Source organism: Gigantopelta aegis, chromosome 3, assembly GCF_016097555.1.
Source record: "Gigantopelta aegis isolate Gae_Host chromosome 3, Gae_host_genome, whole genome shotgun sequence".
NCBI classification, from domain to species: domain Eukaryota; kingdom Metazoa; phylum Mollusca; class Gastropoda; order Neomphalida; family Peltospiridae; genus Gigantopelta; species Gigantopelta aegis.
In genome coordinates, this window is record NC_054701.1 from 2,850,970 (window position 1) to 2,876,361 (window position 25,392).

The window sequence follows — 25,392 nt, forward strand, 5'->3', positions numbered from 1 at the left end:
TATGCTCATTACGGGCGACACTGTTGAGTGAAAATGCTGTCATCTTTTGTTAACACCTGTTCAACAAGTGCCACAGATCTAAATAAGCACTGCCTTGTTTATTTTGTGGTTTGTAGATCACATTTTTCTTGTTTGTGATTTGTTGACTATAAATATTCATACCAAGTGAACACTAGCCATTATTATAGACAAGACAGAACAACTGGAACAAACAATTTTTAAAAATAGTATGAAATTGTTTATTGTACATTAAAACAAATGGCAGTGTTAGACAGACAAATGACAACATCAACTAAACATGCTGTTGATGCACACTATTAAAACCACACACACCAAGTAGATGTGCACTTTTGAAACAGCCGACATGCTCTGGGTATAATCAACAATGCCAATATCTAATACTGATTTTCACACCTGAACCCTATCAAATTAAAACATTTTCTTTTGAACATAAATTAAATTCATTGCTTTTCAGGGTTTGACACTGGAAACTACAATACATATAATTAGCTGGACTAAGTTAATAAAATGACACATCAGGAGAAACAAACACCCAAGTGTAAATTTTTAACTTGTATGAATGGGGAACTAAAGAGAGAGAGATGACAGAAACATGATTCCTAAACACACAGTACAACAACTAAATCGCCATCTCATCCGAATGACCGAAGAATCAGATGGACAAATGAATGATAAGCATTCTAACCATACATGACACTACTTCATTACAAAAAGCTGGTATCCACGGAGTAGTAGCACAGAGATGATTCCAAACACACCCACACAATCCACTTACCATCCTATTTCCCTTCCACCTCAGTAAAGCAACATTCCAGTAACATAGTTTTGTTGTATACACATTTCTTAATGACCAGTCCAAGTTAGTGCAGCATTTTGTCAGTTTTAAAAATGTACAATAAAACAGAATATACAATTACATCTTTTTTCTTTTTTTTCTTGTTTTAACATTTGCAACGGACAAGGAATCTCAGAGGTATAAAAGATTGCTATGAAAACATGTGTTCCTGATTACAGGTAAGCCATAAAAAGAGAATATTTAGCCTGGCATGGAAAATAAAGACAAATAGCAAACATGTTTCTTCCAAAGATACACATTTCGACTACTAATGCACAACATTCACAACACGTAAAAATGTGTTAACCTGTTTTAAATAATGTGCAGTAATCTATAAAGCATTAAATACTTGATTTATAAATGATTATGTGTTTTACTTTCGTGATAATGTATTCAATAAAACTGATAAAACAGTCTAAAAAGTACAAAAAAGCCACTTTCAGAACAGATAAAAACATTTAAAAGCAAAATATTTCCTGGTATATTTTAGGGAAAAGTAATAAATTAAAATTCCAAACATTCTTTATACGAGGTGCATTTGTTACAATATGAAAGCTTTATTCTACCACCGGTACCATGTGAATAATATATCCATAGTAACATAGCAAATGCTATGCATTTTTATACAAGCTCAACAGCGGCTATTTACAATGACTTTTCTTTTTCAACTATGAATATTTGCAATCTCACTTTGAATAAAGGCATTTAACCAGGTTCAAAATGTTTGGAACTCATGATAGCTTTATGGAATACAATAGTGAGAATCACATACATGTACAAGAAAAAGAAACCCATAAAAATAGGCAAGTTTGTATTAATATCAAACATTGCTGTGAAGTATACGTATTCATCCTCACTATACACATGGTATCCCAACCTGGAAAATGGACTACTATATATCAATGTTATAGAGGGGTGCTATAAAAAGATGTACAAGTGGCAAAAAATAACTAGCACAAATTCTTTTCAACATCAATGTAGTGTAATGAGAGATGATTATTCTTTCTACCTATAAAACTAGAGAAAAATATCAGTCAATGTAAACACACTGAAAATCTGAGGCTGCAGACAGCTGGAGAGAATATGTAGCCAGCGTCTTGTAGTTGGACCAAACCTGAAGAAAACGTCTGCTGTTTTCTGGCACTTCCACTGCATGTATACACACAAAATTAATTTGGACAGTACATTCTTTAATAAAAGATAAAAAATTAAACAGACAATTTACTCCCATCCCTACATGATCAGGTAGCTTATATTTGTTAAAATCTCCCACCTTGGCCATACAAGCACCACCAAACCAACATAATAAGTGCAGACCAAGACAGAATAAGGATTTTTCTTAACACCCACATAACACTTCTTTCTGGCCCACAGTGATTCACTTCAGTTGTGAAGCAGACCAATTGTTTCCTTACTCTTATTACTTGTACTATTATTCCTACATTTAGTCAACTATTGGGTTGCAAAATTCTGGAAATAAGCCCAAAATGGCTATTATATTCTAGTTACTTTAACCAGCAACACATTTTATTTAACAAGCTTTGAAAACAAATCCTCAAATCTGCTATAAACTGTACTGAATTCAGTTTATTTATCAATGTATATAAGAAAAAGGTATCCAGATACTTTAATCCCCGACATATTTTAAAGATCTGCAAAGTGATCCCAGCTTCTACATCTTTTTAAGTGAAATATGAAAAATGACAGACAATAATGAGTTTACATTTGCATGACAATATAAACATTATAAATGAGTATGAAAATGTTATTTGACCACAGTGTTTACAAATCATTAAAAACTAATCTTGAATATGAGGTGATGAACATGCATGCAGTGACGACAGCAATGTTGAATAACCATGACAACGTAGCTTCGACATGAAAGGTCATGTGATGATGTGATGGATCATGTGAGGTCAGAATGGTCCAGATGGAATAGACTGAAATAAAACAGAAAATTAGGTCAGTACAACAGGCATTCTATACCAACATCTAGGCAGCCATACGATTGGAATTTCATGAAAATCATTTTTGAAAATGTTGTCCTGGAAAACTGGTTAAATTTTTCGGTGAAACATAATTAAATGCAAGTTATAGTTTCCATTGTGTGAAGTTAAGTTTGGGAAATAAGACATTTTAAGCAGTTTTTCCAATTGAACAGATTATGAAAATATGCCACATAACGCTGTATGTGTTAAGAATGAACTGAACACAGCCAAAAGGTTCCGAATTATCTTCATTGGCAGAATTTATCACAGATGCTCATGACATTTTATTTTTTAAAAACAAAACAGAAAACATAAACCAGTTGATATTTAAAATTAAAAGTTACAGGTTATACAAACAAAATAATTTTTTCAAATAGTTTTTGGCATAACTCCTTTTATTCACAATTTCAATTTGTGCAGGCCTGAAACCTGATGGTAACGATTTTTAGTTCTCCATTTTGGCTAATTCCTTTTGTTTTGTTTTACAAGTTTCTGAACAGTCTTTTCTTATGAAGTCAACTCAATAAACAGTTGTGAAAAGACTGATTACCATGAACTTTGTTTAAAACTGTTATGTTCAGTGAACACTCAAAATAATTTGATAGCCAACAATGTGCCTTCCATAATAATAAAAAAAAGCTGCTTGCGAAAAGCCATCAACTTTTTAGACATAGGTGAAATAAAGACTAAAAGCTGCTAAAATTACTAAAATATTGCAGATGAAATTTTTCAAGAGAAATGCATGTACAATCATCTCATCTTCTATTTAGCTGATGCTGAGCTCTTAACCAGACTACTGGATTAATTTTTGACAAAAACCATGTTGAGTGGGTACAAGTTTATAACTTTGTGTGAGAAAACAACAACACACAATTTTTTAATCCAACAGCTAATAGTAAATACATGTATACAGTTATTGTGTTTGTGTGTGAGAAAACAACACACAATTCTTGAATCCAACAGCCAATAGTAAATACATGTATACAGTTATTGTGTATGTGTGTGAGAAAACAACACACAATTCTTGAATCCAATAGTAAATACATGTATACTGTTATTGTGTTTGTGTGTGAGAAAACAACACACAATTCTTGAATCCAACAGCTAATAGTAAATACATGTATATAGTTATTGTGTATATGTGTGAGAAAACACACAATTCTTGAATCCAACAGCTAATAGTAAATACATGTATACAGTTATTGTGTATGTGTGTGAGAAAACACACAATTCTTGAATCCAACAGCTAATAGTAAATACATGTATACAGTTATTGTGTATGTGTGAGAAAACACACAATTCTTGAATCCAACAGCTAATAGTAAATACATGTATACAGTTATTGTGTATGTGTGTGAGAAAACACACAATTCTTGAATCCAACAGCTAATAGTAACAGTATTGTGTATGTGTGTGAGAAAACACACAATTGTTGGATATACAGTTATTGTGTATGTGTGTGAGAAAACACACAATTCTTGAATCCAACAGCTAATAGTAAATACATGTATAGTTATTGTTTGTGTGAGAAAACTACACAATTCTTGACTCCAATAGTAAATACATGTATACAGTTATTGTGTTTGTGTGTGAGAAAACAACACACAATTCTTGAATCCAATAGTAAATACATGTATAGTTATTGTGTTTGTGTGTGAGAAAACAACACACAATTCTTGAATCCAATAGTAAATACATGTATACTGTTATTGTGTTTGTGTGTGAGAAAACAACACACAATTCTTGAATCCAACAGCTAATAGTAAATACATGTATATAGTTATTGTGTATATGTGTGAGAAAACACACAATTCTTGAATCCAACAGCTAATAGTAAATACATATATACAGTTATTGTGTATGTGTGTGAGAAAACACACAATTCTTGAATCCAACAGCTAATAGTAAATACATGTATACAGTTATTGTGTATGTGTGAGAAAACACACAATTCTTGAATCCAACAGCTAATAGTAAATACATGTATACAGTTATTGTGTATGTGTGTGAGAAAACACACAATTCTTGAATCCAACAGCTAATAGTAAATACATGTATACAGTTATTGTGTATGTGTGTGAGAAAACACACAATTGTTGGATTATACAGTTATTGTGTTTGTGTGTGAGAAAACACACAATTCTTGAATCCAACAGCTAATAGTAAATACATGTATAGTTATTGTTTGTGTGAGAAAACTACACAATTCTTGACTCCAATAGTAAATACATGTATACAGTTATTGTGTTTGTGTGTGAGAAAACAACACACAATTCTTGAATTCAATAGTAAATACATGTATACTGTTGTGTTTGTGTGTGAGAAAACAACACACAATTCTTGAATCCAATAGTAAATACATGTATAGTTATTGTGTTTGTGTGTGAGAAAACAACACACAATTCTTGAATCCAATAGTAAATACATGGATACTAGCATGGCCAAACCAAAATTTTATGTGATGCAAATGACAAAGTGTTCTATACTATTTGAAAGATCTTGTTAAGAGAAATGCCATGCTTTTTGAATTTTGCAATTCGGACTAGGTATTAAAAAGTTATGGCAGTTTAACAGTAGAAAATCTATGATAACTTTCAGACAATGCAGAGTATGGCTGGTATGTCAAATACATTAGAACCGTGTTAGGTAACATGGTATATTGGTTCACTCACTTTTGGTTTACAGGACATATACAAATCAATGTAGGTAGAGTTCAAGTACTGGTAATGAAATGAAAGTAGGCGTGTCAGACTAGTTTTTCGTGTGGAATACAATGACTATAATCCCATGCTGATATTTTTATTATGTAACTAGCATAATTAAGCATAATTTATGCAAACTTTTAGAAAATTTGGCCATGACCAAATTTAAATAATTGTTAATGGATCAAATTTAGTTTTCTTTTCAGTGGAAAACAAAACCAGATAGAAAATGCAGGCAGGATGAGAAAAAATTACCAGAAATTCAAGATGGCCGACAGTTACCATGGTAACAGGCATGCCCCTCCACCCCCAAAATGTTTTTGTGTCCAACCTTATCATGTCATATATCAAATTGAAGCTCTCTTCAAGGAGAACTGAAGTCTGGTAGTTGTAATCATGTACATAATCATTTTGCAATACAGTTCTGCAATACAACTTTACAATGCCATCTGCACCTGGAATTCCAAATCCGTCCTCGGGTCTCGAAACACAACTCAAAACCAACATCATGTACATTACAATTCATTTGTTCCAGCAAAATAGAGTTCTGCATATTCCTCATACAACTTTACAATGGCATCAGCATCTGGAACACTCCAAATACGTCCTCGGGTTCTCGAAACCGGCTCAAAACCTACATGTAGCACAAATTTAATTTCCACCAGTTGTTTGTCCTTTCCATTAGGCCATTTGAAATCCCCAAGACACTGGCAGCGTGTTCCAAAGTCAACGATGACCTCATGATCAGACTTCCTTCCACAGACAATACCTGAAAAGACAGAAAAAGAAAAAGAAAAGAGGACCAGATAAATTTTGTACCAATCAGTAATTTCATCTGAAAAAGAGGACACATTATTTACTTTTCATGTTTGGAATGTACCTCATAGAGACTCTCCCTATAAATAAAACCATGATGAGTGATCTCCATCATTTCCAACTGCTGACTGGTGTTCTAAGAAACAAATTACTCTTTTGTATGCTTAAACTTAAATGTTTAAAAATCTTAATTAAAATCAAAATCAATACTAACCTGGGTACCAGTCATTGTCGAAGGCCACAATCACCCACTTGTCTACAGCTATTTGGTCTCGTGTATTTTTCAACGTCTCCTCCATCTTTTTCAACTTCTCATTCATCGTTAGTTGTGGACTGCCAGCTAGACTTGATGGGACATCTTCATCAGAATCAACTTCACAACTTCACTAGTAAGGTCCTCCTCACTCGAGTCGCTATTGACAGCGGCTGGTTTTCCCCGTTTCTTTCTAGAAGCAGCAGCATCAGTAACCTTTCTTTTGCGACCCTCTTTTGGTTCTGACTTTGGCTCCTCCTGTAGATTTTTTAAGATCTTTTCCATCTCCTCCTTTTCACGTCGTAGAGCTTTGGCCTTTTCACGGGCATCAGACCAAAGTGTTTCCCTGCCCTGTTCTGACATCTCACTCATCCAACTAATCAACTGCTTTCTGTTTCTTTTCAGTAGTTGGATTGTGCTATGAAAAAAGAGAGTGGCACTTGGACGGCGTCTCTGACTGGAGTCGAGATCCCCAAAGTGGTGTTCACAGGCGAGATTTGTAATCCCAGAAAAGCATGTCCGGTTTAATTCTACTGTATCTGGTGCTTGTCCATATTTGCCATCAACCAGGAAATCCTTGAGCTGTGCCTCACTGGTTTGAACAAATGCAGCCGATGACTTCTTTAGAGTATTTAAGAAGACATCTTCCATCGTAGCATGGGCGAGCAGTGACACACTGTTGTACATGGCATCAGACGCATGAAGTAGTTCTTTAGGTAATGGACTGATGCCTTGCAGCAGGGGAGACGGGTCATCAGAACATTCTTTCATGAAATGGTGTAGAGGCTGGATGTATCGAAACAGTTCCAAGTATTTAACAGTTCCATCATTGACCAACATAAGTTCCCAGTATGGACCAGTGACTAAAACAAACAACAGCCCACGTGCTTGCAAAATTGTCGTCACCACAGGACATGTCAGGTCAGCAAGAACTGACACCAGTTTTCCATTTGGCTTCTTCACTTTTTTTAGCACATTGATGAAGTCTTCTCGATGAAGGCATATCTGGGCAGCAGTTTCAAAATAACAATTAAAACGATTGTCTCTGTAATTTCCAATTTGTGACTTAATACCTTTCGAAGCACAGTAGCACTCCCAAAGATCTCTCACCCCGATGTGGTCACCAGCAGGCCCAAATGTGTCAGCAGTTGTTCTGGAGGTTCTTGACGCAGCTTCTTCTTTTTTCCAGTAAGAAAATCTGGGAAGAGCATCCCTTCCAAACCTCCCCAGCTTTATTTCAAGTTCTTTTTCATATGCCAGGATACTTTTGTGGGTGTACGTGTGAAAGCCCAAGAGAACATGAGCCATGCAGTGGAACAAGTGCAGAGTCTTGACAGCTGCTGAAGAGTTGCAGGCAGTTAGGACTTCTATCCGCCACTTGTCTAAGATCACGTTGCTCGCTTTCTCGTTACTGGCACGATCCCCCATCGTGAATGATAATTTTTCCAAGGCAGTTTGGAGAAAGTTGCTGTCAGAATGGATGGAATCTAATTCCTCGATGGCTCCTTTTGCTACATCTGCAACTGGTAAATCCAAGACTGATGGCGTCACCAGATGACAATGTTACAGATGTATCAAGAATCTTGATCTTGCGTCTGGTAGTTCCATCTTTGGCCAATCCCCAGTTTTCACAATTATTCAGTTTATCCGCGATAAATCTTTTCACGATGTAATGCGATTCATCTGCGATATTTTGAACAGAAGTTCGGCTTGGCAAGTGAATGGTGGAAACCGTCTGATGAAATAATGATTCACTGACCATTGGATGACGAGTGGCACTTTTGCTTGGGCGATCTCTAAGCCAACTAGTCCTAAGACACAGGTGCACAGGTCAACAGAGAATCCATTTTCATTCTTTAAAGCAAGAGATGTTTGTCCATCAGAATTGGAAAATGTTGATAGTTCGAAGTTAGCCTCAAGTTCATCAATTCTGCCTTGAAAATCATTAATTCTGCCTTGAAAATCATTAATTTTTTCCTTTGCTTGTTGTAGTTTCTTGGAGTTGAAATGCCCACTGCCCTTTGATTTGAAGTAACAACGTGAAACTTGAGCCTGCCGGTTTTTTTCTGTCATAACTCTCAATTCTTCCCTGCATTTTTCCAAATTTCCTTTAAGTTCCTTGATGGTGATGTCTTTCTCTGAATTTGTATCGTCAAGTTCCTTCACTTGCACCTTGTAACATTCAACATCTGCTTTCAGTGCCTGGTTTTCTACATGTGCCTTTTTTGTTTTTGCCCTTAATGATAACAGTTGACTATAATTATTTTTAGCTCTCTTCTCCCTTCGATCTGTATTGAATTTTGAGTAGTGTCCCTTTGTGTTATTTAACTCGGCATTGAAAAGGTCAATAGTTTCCTTAAGCTTATGGAGATACTTTTCTTTGCGGGCTATTTGATAAGTAAGACTAGAGTCTTGTCTAGTAGTAGAGTTCTCTTCAGCTACAGAATCCCAGGAAGTGGCAAGAATGTGAGCTGTAATCACAGTATCTTGAGGGGTAGGCTCCACCAAATCCTGAGAAGTGGCAAGAATGTGAGCTGTAATCACAGTATCCTGAGGGGTAGGCTCCACCAAATCCTGAGAAGTGGCAAGAATGTGAGCTGTAATCACAGTATCCTGAGGGGTAGGCTCCATCAAATCCTGAGAAGGTGCGTCTGAATCAGACTTGTAGAAGGTATCAAGGTTGCTAGGAACAGTCACGTTCTGAGAATGTACACATTTCTGGCTGACACTTTCACTTATAGTTTGTTCCGGAAAGTCTGGAAACACAAAGACTGTTTCTTTTAGTTTCTTAATGTCGTCTGTTTTTTTCTTCCTACGGAACATATCCCTACTGCTGCATATCCTATCAATCTTTTTGCGCACCTTCTCCTTGTATGAATGTGTGATGTCACAACTTTTCATAAAAGTTAGTTCAAAGACCCACTCAAGGACAGTCCCCTTCTGTAATTGTTTTTTTCTCGCAAACTCGACCAGCTCCAGGATCAGACCGGTTTTGAAATAGTTGGTAAACAGCCACTCATGACTTGCACATTCTGGACTCCAGCAGCTTGGCAATACTGAACAGGATAGAGTTTTGACATATCATCTGAAGATTCTGCCATAATGTAATCTGGAAAAAATATATAGAAAGAAAAAATATATAGAAAGAATAAGTACATACCAAAAGAGAATTTATTTTAAAGTGAAGTCATAGCTAGTCAAACTGTACAGTTAATGCTAAAAAGTTGGTACTGACTTAACCTATTAACTTAGGTGAACTGTACTGGAATATCTGTAAGTAAAGAATTAACATAAAGGTACCTATGTAAATTTAAACCCACATAGGCTACTCATAGACATAGGCTACTCTTTCCAATAAGCAACGAGGGGTCTTTTATAAATTATATGCACTTTCTCACAGACGGGACAGCACATACCACAGCCCAAACTGCAAATGGGTTGCTATGACACCAATGCTATATAATCCTAATAGTAAAAAGGGACTTTTCTACATGCTATTATTTTATTTTAAAAATTGTGGTTAAGAAAACTGTCTTATTAAAAGCACTTGTGTTACTGTTGGTTTATTAAATTTCCACTAATGACTCAGGGCCCCAACCCTGACACTACCATAATACTTCAATTACTTAAATAAATAAATTGAATAATAAATTAAATAATAACAATTTTAATAATTAATTTATAATAAAAAAATTAATAAAAAAAAAAAAAAATATATAATAATAATCTCCACTGAGTGACCGACATGTTTCATAGAGAAGAAGAAAAGAAAGAAAATATTTATATAAATCGCAATTTCTGAATGACAACAAACAAGCCACATGTGTAGCAAGCTACAAATAGAATGTTAGCTCGCTTACACCAGCCAATGAACGATCGTCGATCGAGTCACGTGATCCTATCAACCGTGACTTGGCTTGAACCCAGACGCTATTGTTTTAATTATACCAGCGTGAACAATTTTATGAAAACAGCGAACTTTAAAACTCGTTCCGCAGTACTAAAACTCTTTTGATTTCCACACTATATATATCAAATGATTATATAGACTCTTGCCTTTATTGTCGATGTGTCGCATTTATGAAATAATTTGTAAAAATTATGAAAAACATGAAATAATTTGTAAAAATTATGAAAAACAAGTTCAACTTTACCTTATAATCGTAACTCGACTTCTGTCCCTAGAACTTCCATTCCAGCACCGGAGTAATGGGAATCCTCTCCTCTGATTGGTCGTAAAGTTTCAAAGTATTCCAACGCGGTTTACTACTGCGCTTTTCATGTTGAAATTGGACTGTGCGAGGTACCCGTCACCAAGTTAAGCCAAATGTCAATAAGCGGTACTAAGCAAGTGTGCGAGGCACGCGCATTGGATTAAAGTCGTTTAATCTCCGTTATTATTTATTGGATTATAATAAATATATACATCACTGGAAAGGATTTTAATACAGGATAATTCAAGTGTTGAAAGGTTTATGATGTTATTATTTTGTTCTTGTAAAATTACTAAATTAGTTTGAGTGGTTCTCTGTGATCCAATTCTACCCATTGTTTTAGCGGCTCGATGAATGAACAGTGTGGGTACATTGGCCATGCTATGTATACAGTTATTGTGTTTGTGTGTGAGAAAACAACACACAATTCTTGAATCCAATAGTAAATACATGTATACAGTTATTGTGTGTGTGTGTGTGAGAAAACAACACACAATTCTTGAATCCAATAGTAAATACATGTATACTGTTATTGTGTGTGTGTGTGTGTGTGTGAGAAAACAACACACAATTCTTGAATCCAATAGTAAATACATGTATAGTTATTGTTTGTGTGAGAAAACAACACACAATTCTTGAATCCAATAGTAAATACATGTATAGTTATTGTGTTTGTGTGTGAGAAAACAACACAATTCTTGAAACCAATAGTAAATACATGTATAGTCATTGTGTTTGTGTGTGAGAAAACAACACACAATTCTTGAATCCAATAGTAAATACATGTATAGTTATTGTGTTTGTGTGAGAAAACACACAATTCTTGAATCCAATAGTAAATACATGTATACAGTTATTGTGTATGTTTGAGAAAACACACAATTCTTGAATCCAACAGCTAATAGTAAATACATGTATACAGTTATTGTGTTTGTGTGTGAGAAAACAACACACAATTCTTGAATCCAATAGTAAATACATGTATAGTTATTGTGTTTGTGTGAGAAAACACACAATTCTTGAATCCAATAGTAAATACATGTATACAGTTATTGTGTATGTTTGAGAAAACACACGATTCTTGAATCCAACAGCTAATAGTAAATACATGTATACAGTTATTGTGTTTGTGTGTGAGAAAACAACACACAATTCTTGAATCCAACAGCTAATAGTAAATACATGTATACAGTTATTGTGTTTGTGTGTGAGAAAACAACACACAATTCTTGAATCCAACAGCTAATAGTAAATACATGTATACAGTTATTGTGTTTGTGTGTGAGAAAACAACACACAATTCTTGAATCCAACAGCTAATAGTAAATACATGTATACAGTTATGTGTATATGTGTGAGAAAACACACAATTCTTGAACGCAACAGCTAATAGTAAATACATGTATACAGTTATTGTGTATATGTGTGAGAAAACACACAATTCTTGAACGCAACAGCTAATAGTAAATACATGTATACAGTGATCCATTTCACACAAAGGAAACTTCCAGTTCAACAAATTTGTTTCAAAGTTATTAAAAATTACCAAAAATGTGATGATGCTTAAGTACAATGATTGTGACTTCATCACAACTAAAGAGAAAAAAGCCAGTACAATTATGGGTTTATCAACCACATCAGTATCAGCCGAGGCCATTATCAGTATCAGCCAAGACCATTCTAATGTATTTACTATTCTAATGGCCGTATTTACATTATGTTTACACGAACACTAACAGACTACTTACGTTATTCAGCTTTTTTTGACTGTAAAGAAAAGAAAGTACAATGTTATGATCTTTCATCAATGTAAATTGTTTACACATCAGACAAAATGTTTGAGAATTATTTCAGTAAAAACATGTTCTAACATTGATAGCTTATCAAGGCTGGATCAAAGCAGTTTTTGTTACATTCAGAAAAGGGAAATGACATAACTTGATAACTGCTGTGTAGCCTTACCTGGTAATCAATAACAGTTATTAGTAAGTTATGGGTAAATTTGAGAGGCACTGTAAACACTTCAAAAGTTTTTTTTTATAGTGGTATTTCAAACATGTAGGCGACTTTTTAAAAGGCTGTCATTGGTTTCAGAAATATTCTGTACTTAGCCAGTGTGTCCACTTTGTAATTAGTGCACACTGATTATTAATCATTGGCTATTGGATGTCAAACATTTGGTAATTAGAGAGGAAACCTGCTGCTTTTTTCCATTAGTAGCAAGGGATAGTTTATATGCACTATTCCACAGACAGAAGAGCACATACAAAGGCCTTTGATATACCAGTTGTGGTGCACTGGCTGGAACGAGAAATGGCCCAATAGGCCCACTGACTAGGGTCAATCCCAGACCAACCGCATATCAGGCATGTCCAGCCACTTAACCATTAGACTATTGGATTAATTTTTGATAAAAACCACACTGATTGGGTATAAGTTCATAATTTTTACTCTCATATATTCAGTTTTAATAAATACCTAAAATAAAGTTCATATTTGAATCGGTAAGTATCACTTTTGTGGGTTCTTGTAATTTTTATGACATTTTAGTTTAGTTAATGTTGATTAAAATTAGGCAAAAAATATAAAGAATCGTGTTTACTTTCGGGCGTATGTGGCCTGCTGTCCAGTATTTATGTCCATTATTCCCAATAATAGTGGTTTTCTGACCAGAATGTTTTGTTATTTTTAAAGAATTATGATTCATATTTCAATATTTGGTGATTTTCTTTGTTGGTAAAACAATAAAATTTATTATCAAATTAGCTGTTACCATCAGTTATCGATCCCATAGTTGCCAAGCGAAAATACTTGCCGAAAACCATTTTTTGAACTAAAAATTCCAAGGTATAATCCATTGAAAAATGAAAAACTAAAGCAGCCATTATGTCCAGTTATGTTTACAGGAAACTGCATAATTTATTTCCGGTGAGTGTCTTGTGCAAATTGAGTATGAATTGAGGACTGCACTGTATACAGTGTACAGTATGTCGAGATATCTCGCCTGCAGTAGTCATCAGATTAAGAACAGCAGCATTCTGTAAAAAGAGGTGTGTGGTTTTAATTAGAAGTTGGTCAGTTTTAATAAGTCTGTAGATTTAGACTATATATTTTTTTAACGATATTAGCCTATGTAAAGAAACTTTTAATTACCTTTGGTGGTCTTCCCCGTCCTTTTGCTTTTCCTGCTTTAGCTGGTGTTGCTGCTTTCTTTATTTCCTGCTGAAACAAATGTTTGTAAACAATTTTAGAATCAATAAATAAAAAATGCTAAGTCAGTTTTATGAAACTTCAATCAGCCATGTGAAGGTTCATCTACACTCTCACACAACCTGTTTTCGTTTGTATAACTTTTTGTCTACACACATTCCCTAATCTAGAATTGAGAAAGTGGTAGAAGTGACTTCTCCCTTCCCAGGAGAAAGAGAAGTTTCATAAAAATTAGAATACGTCCAAAATGACACAGCAACTTCAACTTCTCACAACTGCTGATAACTTGAGACTTTTAGCTAAAAAAGCCTTGCATTTTGCCAGACCTGTACATGATCCAACACTCCTGGACCTTTGTCCATTTTCTGCCCATTGTCTAGAAAAACAAAGAGAAGGAAATTGCTAGAATGATGGTTTTCTTCATGAACTGCTCATGCAAATCTATTTCTCCTTTACTCAGTAGTAAATTTAGGACATCATGTAAAAGACATTGGGTTACACAAATTTTCAAGTCCTGTTGACCTTTACGTTAATGTTAATGCATGTGGGTAAAAACACTATATGCAATACATCAACCCCTCTGTAGGCCATAGGATTTCAAATTTCATGGGAAACACTTTTTCGGTTCCATGAAAACAAGTCATGGGAACCCATTTTTAATAACATTGATTTAAATCATCACAAAAATATGTGCAAACAGACAAGTTGATTTTTGACACACCCTCTTCATTATATACTCTTCAAAAAAAGAAACGCAAAAGGGTACAAATGGGTTATAACTCCGATTTTATGTTTCCTACCGGTTCATGCTTTGTGAATATAAGGTCATTGCATGTCCCAAACACATTCCCACGGTTACATTCGATAAAACGCAGCTACTGTACAATAAAGTTCCAAAATGTGAATATTCGCAAAAACGCAGCCACGTGCAAACCATGTCACCACTGCACGTGCGTTGTCTGCACGTGCAACATGAACACCGACAGTATAAAAGTGCAGGGTGTTCGCTTACCTGGCCTCTGTATCTGGCCGACAGTTGACAATCCAGGACATGCCACGTCTCAGTGAACCGCAGAGAAACAATGCCATCGGCCGACTAGACGCAGGCGAATCCAGAACGGCCGTTGCCAGGGCATTCCATGTGTCCCCAAGCACCATCTCCAGACTGTGGGACCGTTACCAGCAACATGGATCAACACGTGACCTCCCTAGATCCGGTCGACCACGGGTCACTACCCCCGGGCAGGACCGCTACATCCGGGTACGCCACCTTCGGGAACGATTGACTACTGCCACCTCCACAGCCGCAACAATACCAGGTTTGCGCAGGATATCCGACCAGACCGTACGGAACCGCCTACGTGAGGTAGGAATTCGTGCCAGACGTCCAGTTCGAGGTGTCATCTTAACACCACAACACCGTCGACTCCGACTGCAGTGGTGCCAGATTCATCGACAATGGCCTCAACTGCGATGGAGACAGGTGTGGTTCAGTGACGAGTCCCGATTTCTGCTCCGACGTCATGATGGAAGATGTCGCGTGTATAGGCGTCGTGGTGAACGTTATGCGGCAAACTGCGTGCAGGAAGTGGACAGATTCGGCGGGGGTAGTGTCATGGTGTGGGCAGCCATCTCACACACTGGCAGAACTGACCTGGTCCACGTGCAGGGCAACCTGAATGCACAGGGCTACATTGACCAGATCCTCCAGTCACACATCGTTCCAGTTATGGCCAACGCCAACGCAGTGTTCCAACATGACAACGCCAGGCCTCACACAGCACGTCTCACAACGGCTTTCCTACAGAACAACAACATTAATGTCCTTCCTTGGCCATCGATATCACCGGATTTGAACCCAATTGAGCATCTATGGGACGAGTTGGACCGACGGCTCCGACAGCGACAACCACAGCCCCAGACCCTGCCCGAGCTGGCAGCAGCCTTGCAGGCCGAGTGGGCCACCATCCCCCGGGACGTCATCCGTACTCTGGTTGCTTCAATGGGCAGGCGGTGCCAGGCAGTTGTCAACAAACGCGGAGGCCACACCCGGTATTGACTCCAGATGACCTTGACCTTGGTGGTGTGTCCTATCACTTACTCACAATGGACTAGAGTGAATTGTGAACAATCCTGCAACATTTGGTAATTATCGGACTCACCATTCAATAATTAAATCAATTCTCCAAATGTTACGACAATGTGGTTTTGCGTTTCTTCTTTTGAAGAGTATATGTGACATGGTGTTGTAATTTTGATAGCTAAATAAAAAATTATATTTAGGCCTACATCATTTCCTCCCATAATGAAACCACAGGAAATAGTGGGGCCTATTCGATTGCCACCTTCAGTACTCGAGCATTCAACCTATTCCAATTTCAGTGACATACTGTAGTGAGAAGGTTAAATATTTTCTACAAATATTTCTATACTGCTCTGCCAAATTATAGTGGAACGTTTCATGGTTATTTTCAGTATATCTGGATGTTTGTGCAACATCCCTAGTTTCATACAAAACCACAAGAGAGTTAAATTAACCCCATTACTTTTCTGACTGGGATACCTCACCACTAGCCCCAGATAAAGTATATGTACTGGGATGGTAACTTGTTCACACCTCACCATAAAAATAAATTGCTACACTAACTTTGGATTATTTGAGACATTACAATATTGAAAACATTGGCAGAGCTTCTAGAATTTTCTTAAAATCCACTACACCATAATCGTGATGGTGCGATGCCCCCTAAGCATACATAAATATATTCATTTTTCTGCTTTATTAAGTCTTTAACAAATTATGCTCAATAAATTAAAAATACAAGGCTGCAATCAATGTACACCTCCTCTCCTGCTGTTGTTTACCAAGCCTGCACTATTTAAAAACATTTGCAGAGTAACAGAGCTAATGTTTACTTTGAGCCCAGCCAGTTGTTTGTGAGACTTTTTCTCAGCTATGAACAGGATAAAAACACCCCAGAGAAGTGTTTTGGGGCAAAAAATGTTAAATAATATACTCACAATAATGACACATGGGCCAAAATCCCTAAACATTTTTGAACCAATGCCAGCCATAAAAGAATGGATTCACAAGTGGAAAGGGATCTCACCATATCCACGGCCATTCGACACAATAATTATATTTAGATGAACAAGTGGACACTACCAAACAAATAAAGTTTAAATCAACAAATGGACACTATTTAAAAAATAAAGTTTAAATCAACAAATAGAGAAGACAGTGGATACTACTGGACAGACATATACATTTAGTACTTCCTGGGTAACTGTTGTAACCTACTGGCAAAATTCTTTATTTGTGCAATTAAACCAATTATTTTCAAGATTATTACATTATTAAGCACTGTATTAAATTAAATTAAATAGAAGTAACACAGTTGGTTACCTTAAGAAGTATGGGCAAGTGGAAACATATGGGGCAAGTGAATACCTGATTGGCACTTGCCCTGTGACAAGTAATGTTTTTGAAAATTTTTGAACCCCTGGTAGTCTAAAGGTTAATCTACCAAAATTGATTTTTAACCTCAAATTAATAAATACCTCAATTTTCTTTGGTCTGCCTCTTGGCTTTCCACTGCTAGGTGGCTGAAAGAGAAAACAGTTAGTACTAAAATGTTAAAAATTCAATTACGTCAAGTCCAACCCCCGTGCACAATGTATTTCTTTTAACTGTCTGTCAGCTGGCGAAAGGCAATGATAGTTGTTTAAGAACAAACCTTGGTTTTCTTTTCAGAGTCTGGCTTCCTAGGTCTGCCACGCCCTCTTTTGGCAGGAGAAGCACCACTTGCTTTCTTCTCTTCTGGTGCTGATGCCTGAAACAATCATTTAGAATAACACTGCTTTCTTATACAACTTGTGAGCAATACGCATTGAAAAGTTATATAATATACCTCATTGTTAGTTGCTGGTTTTGGGAAGTTAAAAATCATTACTGGTCCATTCAGCCTTAGGCTAGGAGATATTTTCAGAACCATATCAAAAACTGATTACTTTGTTGGGTTATAACAATTTATGTAACAATTAATTTGTCCTATGAACAAATATAAAATCATATGTAATAAAATCATTTTAAACATTTCAGAATGCATAGTGTATTTAATTACAAAAGACACGGGATTATAGTAAAGGTTTTCAAAGTATTACTGATTCATCTTGTGCTGTCCTCTTCATCGTTTCTCAAGTGTTGGATTGATAACCTAAAAAACACACAAAAACAATCTATCAAAAAGAGGATGGTTACTACTAAACAATTTTCTTAGATACAAAAAGACTAACAGTAATTACAATAGTGGAATATGTAGAGAAATGTACATGCATATCACTAAGTCTAAAGGTAATTTTCAGAAAAAAAAGTCTTATTAATAGTATATAAATTTCTGCGATATGTAAGCCGTACATTTTGGGTTTTTTAAGAAATAGCATAGTCAAGGATTTATTCTGGCGTTCTGTGGCTCCGAACATAGGCAGACTTCTTTGCTAAAAATTCCCAGTATATATATATATATATATATACACACACATAGGTTTTCTGCCAGAGGGTAAAATGGGTATGGCGCCATACCCAAATTTGTATGCATATTTAATTTTTTAAAGTTAACTTTTTAACAAAATTAATTAGTCTTGTCAATACTATATGATGTTCTTAACCCTAACACTGAACGTAACCCATTTTCTTTCTCTGTCCACGACTGTGGTTGCATTCAATTTCATAGCGCCATACCCAAAAATTTCTTTCTGGCAGAAAGTAAGATTTACTAGCGCTCATTTTCCCCAATTCAATCAGACAATGAACCCTGGCTATTTAGTTTTTTCATTCCCAATTGTCCAGTAAAAAATTCAAAATCAGAATATAAATAATTCCCATTTTTATTATTTTATAAAAATATATTTTGAAAACGATACATAACACTTGACAAACACCCCTTCCATCCCATATAACGTTTTATAATGCAAAATAGATATATTAATTTGAACACATGTAAATACAAGTACATGTATAGTATAAATTACTCTTTTTAAATTCTTAGCGTAATGAGATGTTTTAAAAAATTAAACTGAAAATTCCTAATGTTTTGGTAAAACACTAAAATTTCCAAAGTCAAAAGTCAAATTTGAGAAATAAAACCCTGACTTTACACAGACTATGGCACAGACTATGGCACATGCAGGCAATTCTGTCACTGAACCAGAATAATACTGTGTTCCAGTGAATTTGTCATTGCCAGTGTTCTCATTTAAGCCCGTCCCGCTATTGCCACCCTCCTTTATTTTTCTGAGCCACTTTTTTTTCCCCAGCACCATACTATATTTTACAGCACCTATCTCTGCTATTTCCAAATGCGCTTTTTTCCACACAAAAATAATCATCAAGGAAACAAGCCACGATGTATGTATGAAAAAGCAAACGACGAAAAACTTCATTAGTTTACGACAGTTATAGTAACATAATTTAACAGTATTGTAACAGCCTCTATTTTGTCTGGGGCATACCTGTATCCATTTATATGTTTGATACATACAATAAAACATTTTATTTGCTATCAACTCTGCAATCTCGGACTGAAAAACCATTTATTTGGCACCAAATGTGTCACGTGATCAGACCAGTCTTTTGTTTCCACTAACTATCATCTAATATTTAGATCTCAACTGCAGATTTTAATTGGTTGTAAATAATAAATTTTACTTTCTGTCATTCTGTTTATTTAGCAATTCTTTATAAAATATTATAAACTTTTCATTGGGGGGGGGGGGGGGGGGGGGGGGGGGGGGGGGGGGGGGGGGGGGGAATATATCACCACTTATAAAAACAACTGAAGTGGTAGTGTTTATAATTAAAATAATTTATCTTGGGTGCCAAAAACAAAACTACTGTTTATCAGTTGGCGATATCAAAGTGATCGATTCATTCAATGAAAATGGAAATAAAATGAACAGAATTTATTTTTTTATCCCACATTAGGGGACCACTTTAGGGGACCATCTTTATTGTTTTACATATATCAGGGTTCGATCTTAACAGTAGTCTGGTAGTCTGAGACTACTTGAAAATTAACAGGACTACCTGAAGCTGCAAATATGTAGTTCGTCGGAGCACCTGGAATTTTAAAATTTATTCAGCACAAATGAAATGATTTGTGGATCTGTGCTAACCTATTTCAAACAGCAGAAACAGAGGCTTCTTCAGAAAACAATTGTATCGCAATTTATTGCAGTACGCGATGCAGATTTGTTTTTAACTAAACTGAGCATGTGCAAGTCACACATTTTGTAGTCAATGCAGTCTTCTGCCAAAATACAATCATCTTGAATTTGGAACATAACAGATTCCCTGCACATTTTCATAGAATGGTAGTTTAATTTACCGACGTCACATAATTACACTACATTTCATGTACAGTGTCATAGTAGTCAGTTTATCAATAACGGATCACAATGAATAACAGATTGTTTGAGTTAAAAGAAAGTTTTAAAATATTTCTTTACAATAATAGCTACCAAATATTTTATTAAGGCAATACAAGCTAAAATATTATTGTAAAGAAATATTTTAAAACTATTTTGTCTGTTATCTGTTATTCACTGTGTTGCAATATTCATAACCCAACTTGAGTAGGTAGTTGAATGTTTCAGTTTCGCATGACATAATGTAAGTAATTTACAGGGCCAGTGGGGGGCTTGTAAAGATTTTATATGAAATATATATACAGGCGCAGATCTACGTGTCCCGATTTGGGAGAAGAAACATCCCTAATAATACTAAGGCAACTGATCAATGTAGTAGGCATACTAATCATTTTAGTTTAATTCTCAATCTGTACTTGGACTGATATATATATTATAATTCATTAAGCATTCAATTTTATATTGTCAACAAAATTTTATGTCTTGATATGCCATCTGATTCAGTCACAATTATATCTATATATTACATAATATAAAAGTGTTTTTAAATTTTAAATCACCTCATATTTAACAGGTCAAGCAATATAATTTGATATAATACCAGTGTCTGTTCAACTTCCAGCCTGAGTATGAATTGATATATAATAATTATTAATTGTATGTACAGAACATGCATGATGATTTACCCAGTACTAAATTATCAAAATAACAAACCGTAGCGTTATTTTAACTTCAAATTATTACAAAATATGAACCACATGAAACTTCAAGGGACTATCTGAAATGAAAGCCAGGTAGTCCTGTTAACACCCTGAAAAAATGGTGAAGATCTAACCGTATATCTTCAAATCTTTATTAAAATAATATTAAACTTTGATCAGTTCAGCAAAACCGGAACTGCCCGTGAATGTGAGACCGACATCATCACCGGTTCAATTAAGATGAGTCGGCTTATATTTCGTATAAACTTTTTCGGAACAAATACCGAGAGGCAAAATAATTTATTTAATAAGGAGCAGGTCTTTCCTAAAAAGTCGAACAACACACAATAATATATGGTAACCAAACTTTCCTTTTTTGATTTTGCTTTTGGTCGTTTTGGCATGACCACCCTCCTTTAATTTTGACCCAGCAAGAACACTAGGTACATTTCATAATGCTTTGCCAGTTTCAGAGTCTAATCGGAAAAATTCTGAATTTTAAACTGCTCTAATCTGTTCTAGATATATAAAATACTTCCGGTAAATTTTTAAAAACAAAACTGGTGTGATTATTAAAAACGCAATAATATTAAGTAATTGATAATGTTAAAATGAAAGTATTAATTAGTATTTTCTGGCATTACTGAAATTAATGTGGCCGAGAATTAACACTTGACTGGTCACATCAAACGGTGCTACATGTGTCAATGTACACTCGGGCGCCAAAGTAAAAACACTGTTAAAAATATGGCAAAATGGTGCCAAGTGAGCTATGACACTAAACAAGTTGGGGTCTTGACGTCTGATTTCATACTCAATGTACCAACTCAATGGGTAGGTGTAAGACCACTACACCCTCTTCAATCGCACTAACCCACAGTCCCACAGGCATCAAAATAAGCATTGTGTCTGGTAAACCATTTAGAGTTTACCACAAAATATATAGGTTAACACAACTAGATGTAAGTTAGAAATGAATTCCTGTTACTACTACTTTTAACACCCTTACATGTGTGCTGACGCTGCTAGAATGCGGATGTTCTTAAATTGTATCGGTGCACACGAACATTGCTATGCAGGGCATAAAATTTGGCACAAACGATTTTGTGGTTCGTCTGTCGGTTATGCAAAATCAATATCGACACGAACGACAGATCGTTCGTGCAAAAACTATAATCGCTCGTCAGAAAATGTAAACTGGCGTGTTTTGGCTAATATAACTATTTTTGGAATAAAATAATAAGAGAACAGGCCTAGCATTGCAGGTGTGTTACGCTAAAACTGAGTTCATGAAAGGAGCATTGAACAGCGGTTTAAGATACATTGTTGATGTTGATATATATATATATATATATATATATATACACACGTCGTCTTGTGGTATATATTCTTGCGCACAATAAACTCGTGCAATAAATAGGAAGCCAAAAAAACGTATGTGAAGTTCTGTAAATTTATTTACTTTTTGACACCTGTGTGGTTACGCTGAAATATACGCATTAATTCTGAAACATGTATTGTAATGAAAACAAGTACAACCCTTGCTAAATCAATTTATTAAAATATGACGTACAGCGAAGAAAATAGTACGTTTAATAAGGGACTTTAAAATAACGAAGTGGAAATTAGAACATGATAAATGTTCACTGAGTTGCAGCATCGATTGGACTGATTGAGGATTCGCAGAACTTTGGGTCTTTCCGTTCAGACCTGGTAGCTCAAAGCTCAAAGCTTCCGGGAAATCCTTGTTTCGTTCAGACTATTGTTTGGCACCAAGTACTCCCCTGTAACAGAACCGTGCTGAAGTGTAAATGGCAGCTTTCAAGTTAGTCCCAGCATACCAAATAATAATAATAATTTAGTATTTATGATAAGAATTTGGAAAAAAGCTACGAAAATCGTCCATCTTAGATTCTCATTTGATTACTGTTGCCGGTTAACCTTTTCATTTGTATGTAAAACACTGGAGAAAATCGTTCATGCAAACACTAAAACCACACGAAGGACATATAGTTTGTCTGAAAAAATCTAATGTTATGCCCTGCAATGAGAAATGAAATCCGGAAGTAAATTTGTCTAGTGGGCGCTGCTTAAATGCGGATTGCCGAAATTGCTTGCAATTGCACAAGTGCACATGAACATCAGTGTAATTTCGTACGAGAAAACAAAATGCGGAAGGAAATTCATTTAGTGGACGTTGCTTAAACAGGGAATGACTATTATAAGTGCTTGCAACTGCACGCGAACATCGATGTAATTCCTTACGAGAAAATGAAACGTGGATGTCCGGAATGCATTGCCTGGTTTACGCTCAGAAACAAAACGAAACACTGTTCTCGACTTTTCTTACATGTGATAACATCCCGGTAACCTGAACGACCATTCTCGACTTATTTCAATGCCTGGTCCTAGACAGACAGCCCAGAAAACTGAGGTGTGTGCCAAAGACAATGTGCTTGTGTGCTTGAACCTTAATTGGATATAAGCACAAAAATAAGTTGAAATGATTTCATTTTTGAAATCGGACTAGGTCCAAAATATTACGGCGACTTCAACTTCTCACTAAGTGTCATGCTAATAACACAGCACCTTAAGTGGACTTCCGGCAAAAAAACCAACCCAAAACACTCATTTCACCAGCAAGATTAGGGCTTGCAATAGGGTCACAAAAATGCTGCATATTTTTTGCAAACTATCAACTGAAAATAAATTCTAAAGGAAGGGAAAATCACACAAATCAAATGATTTGGTCTGTTGATCTGGCATGTGTGAGGTCATGTAATATGCAGAGGTAGGACTCAAACAATATTTGGGCTTAGGCTCAAAATATTTATTTTCAAACCTATGGAAAATAATGAGAATAAGCTTCTGTCTCTCATTTTAAGTGGATGTTACATTGTCTTCAGACACCGAGGATACATAACTGTTTGTTATGGACATTTACAAAAAAATTGTAAACCGTGTAGTATATAACTGAATAAATATTCAATACAGTATCAGTTCATTCTGTTAAAATATTTTGTGAACATGGAGGTTTTTTTTTGTGAAAATGCACAAATACCTCTCTGATTTGCATTAAAAATAGAAATAGCACTATAATGACTATTGCAAAAGCACTTTAAGTTGAAGTACATCATCTTATTAGTTTTAACTTATTTGCAGGTTTTTACACCCAGTAGTGCATGCAATGATTATGATGCATAAGAAAATAGTTTTTAACTAATTTTGCCCAATTTGTAAAACCCATGCTTTATTGTAAATATAGTATTAATATGATGATGCATATCATTAGATAACAACTGATGTTTTCGCTTAGCGTTTCCTTTCAGCAAACCTGTATAAATTTCTTTAAAATGGGAACCAATTCTCAGTTTACAATGAATCGAAAGATTGCCCGGCATTTTTAATCCAACATCCACATTGAGAAAATTGTTCTCCAATAATCCTGGTTTAACCCAAGGTTAGAAAATGCATTTTTAACACAGATTTATTGCAAATTATTAAGCATTAAAAACAATTCTAAGATGCTATTGAAATATAGCTATTTTTGGTTAATTTTAATTACTTACAAGCAGCGCGGCAAAGCTTCTTTTTGGGTCTCAAGCGTTTGTGCAGTAGATTGTTGCTTTTCAATATATGCCGCAGCAGACTACAGGACACACGCGTTTAAAGTTGCGGTCGTGTTACCAATCTATGTTGCGCTTTCCCTTTGTGCGAGAAAGCGGGAAAGCGTGATAAAAAGGAAAGAGAAGCGAATGACCTGACCCGTTTATTTAAATCAATCTCGGGGCGGATCGCAGATGGAAGAGAAAGAAAGAATTGTTTTATTTAACGACGCACTCAACACATTTATATTTACGGTTATTTGGCGTCAAACATATGGTTAAGGACCACAAATAATGAGAGGAAACCCGCTGTCGCCACTTCATGGGCTACTCATCGATTAGCAGCAAGGGATCTTTTATATGCACGATCCCACAGACAGGGTAGTACATACCACAGCCTTTGATATACTAGTCGTGGTGCACTGGCTGGAACGATAAATAGCCCAATGGGTCCACCGACGGGGATCGATCCTGGACCGACCGCGCATCGAGCAATGTACCACTGGGCTACGTCCCGCCCCCAGATGAAAGAGTGCCAAACGCTTGTTAATGCTTCAGGGATGGGGGCGTATTACTGAGGTGCCAAGTGCACAAAACTAATTTTAAATTTAAAAATAAAAT

General features: G+C 35.7%; 2 protein-coding genes across 4 annotated transcripts; both read right to left on the bottom strand.

Annotated features, from left to right (window-relative positions):
* Positions 1-225: 225 nt before the first annotated feature.
* Positions 226-24,828, bottom strand: LOC121367393 (HMG-Y-related protein A-like). 2 transcript variants are annotated; one of them, XM_041491546.1, is made up of 7 exons: positions 24,736-24,828; positions 18,204-18,256; positions 17,777-17,872; positions 17,601-17,645; positions 13,983-14,048; positions 12,578-12,596; positions 226-2,796 (listed from the first exon to the last, which is right to left on the bottom strand). In XM_041491546.1, the coding sequence occupies exons 2-6, from the start codon at positions 18,228-18,230 to the stop codon at positions 12,579-12,581; spliced, it is 252 nt and encodes an 83-aa protein (XP_041347480.1). In that variant the 5' UTR covers positions 18,231-18,256; positions 24,736-24,828; the 3' UTR covers positions 226-2,796; position 12,578. The 2 variants fall into 2 exon arrangements, with proteins under 2 accessions (XP_041347480.1, XP_041347479.1); XM_041491545.1 differs by having other exon boundaries at positions 13,983-14,051; positions 24,736-24,827.
* On the bottom strand, positions 4,316-11,446 carry LOC121367391. 2 transcript variants are annotated; one of them, XM_041491543.1, is made up of 3 exons: positions 10,770-11,446; positions 6,577-9,724; positions 4,316-6,315 (listed from the first exon to the last, which is right to left on the bottom strand). In XM_041491543.1, exon 2 carries the CDS (start codon positions 8,041-8,043, stop codon positions 6,703-6,705), a length of 1,341 nt encoding a protein of 446 aa, XP_041347477.1. In that variant the 5' UTR covers positions 8,044-9,724; positions 10,770-11,446; the 3' UTR covers positions 4,316-6,315; positions 6,577-6,702. The 2 variants fall into 2 exon arrangements, with proteins under 2 accessions (XP_041347477.1, XP_041347478.1); XM_041491544.1 differs by lacking the exon at positions 10,770-11,446 and having other exon boundaries at positions 6,577-10,198.
* Positions 24,829-25,392: the final 564 nt, after the last annotated feature.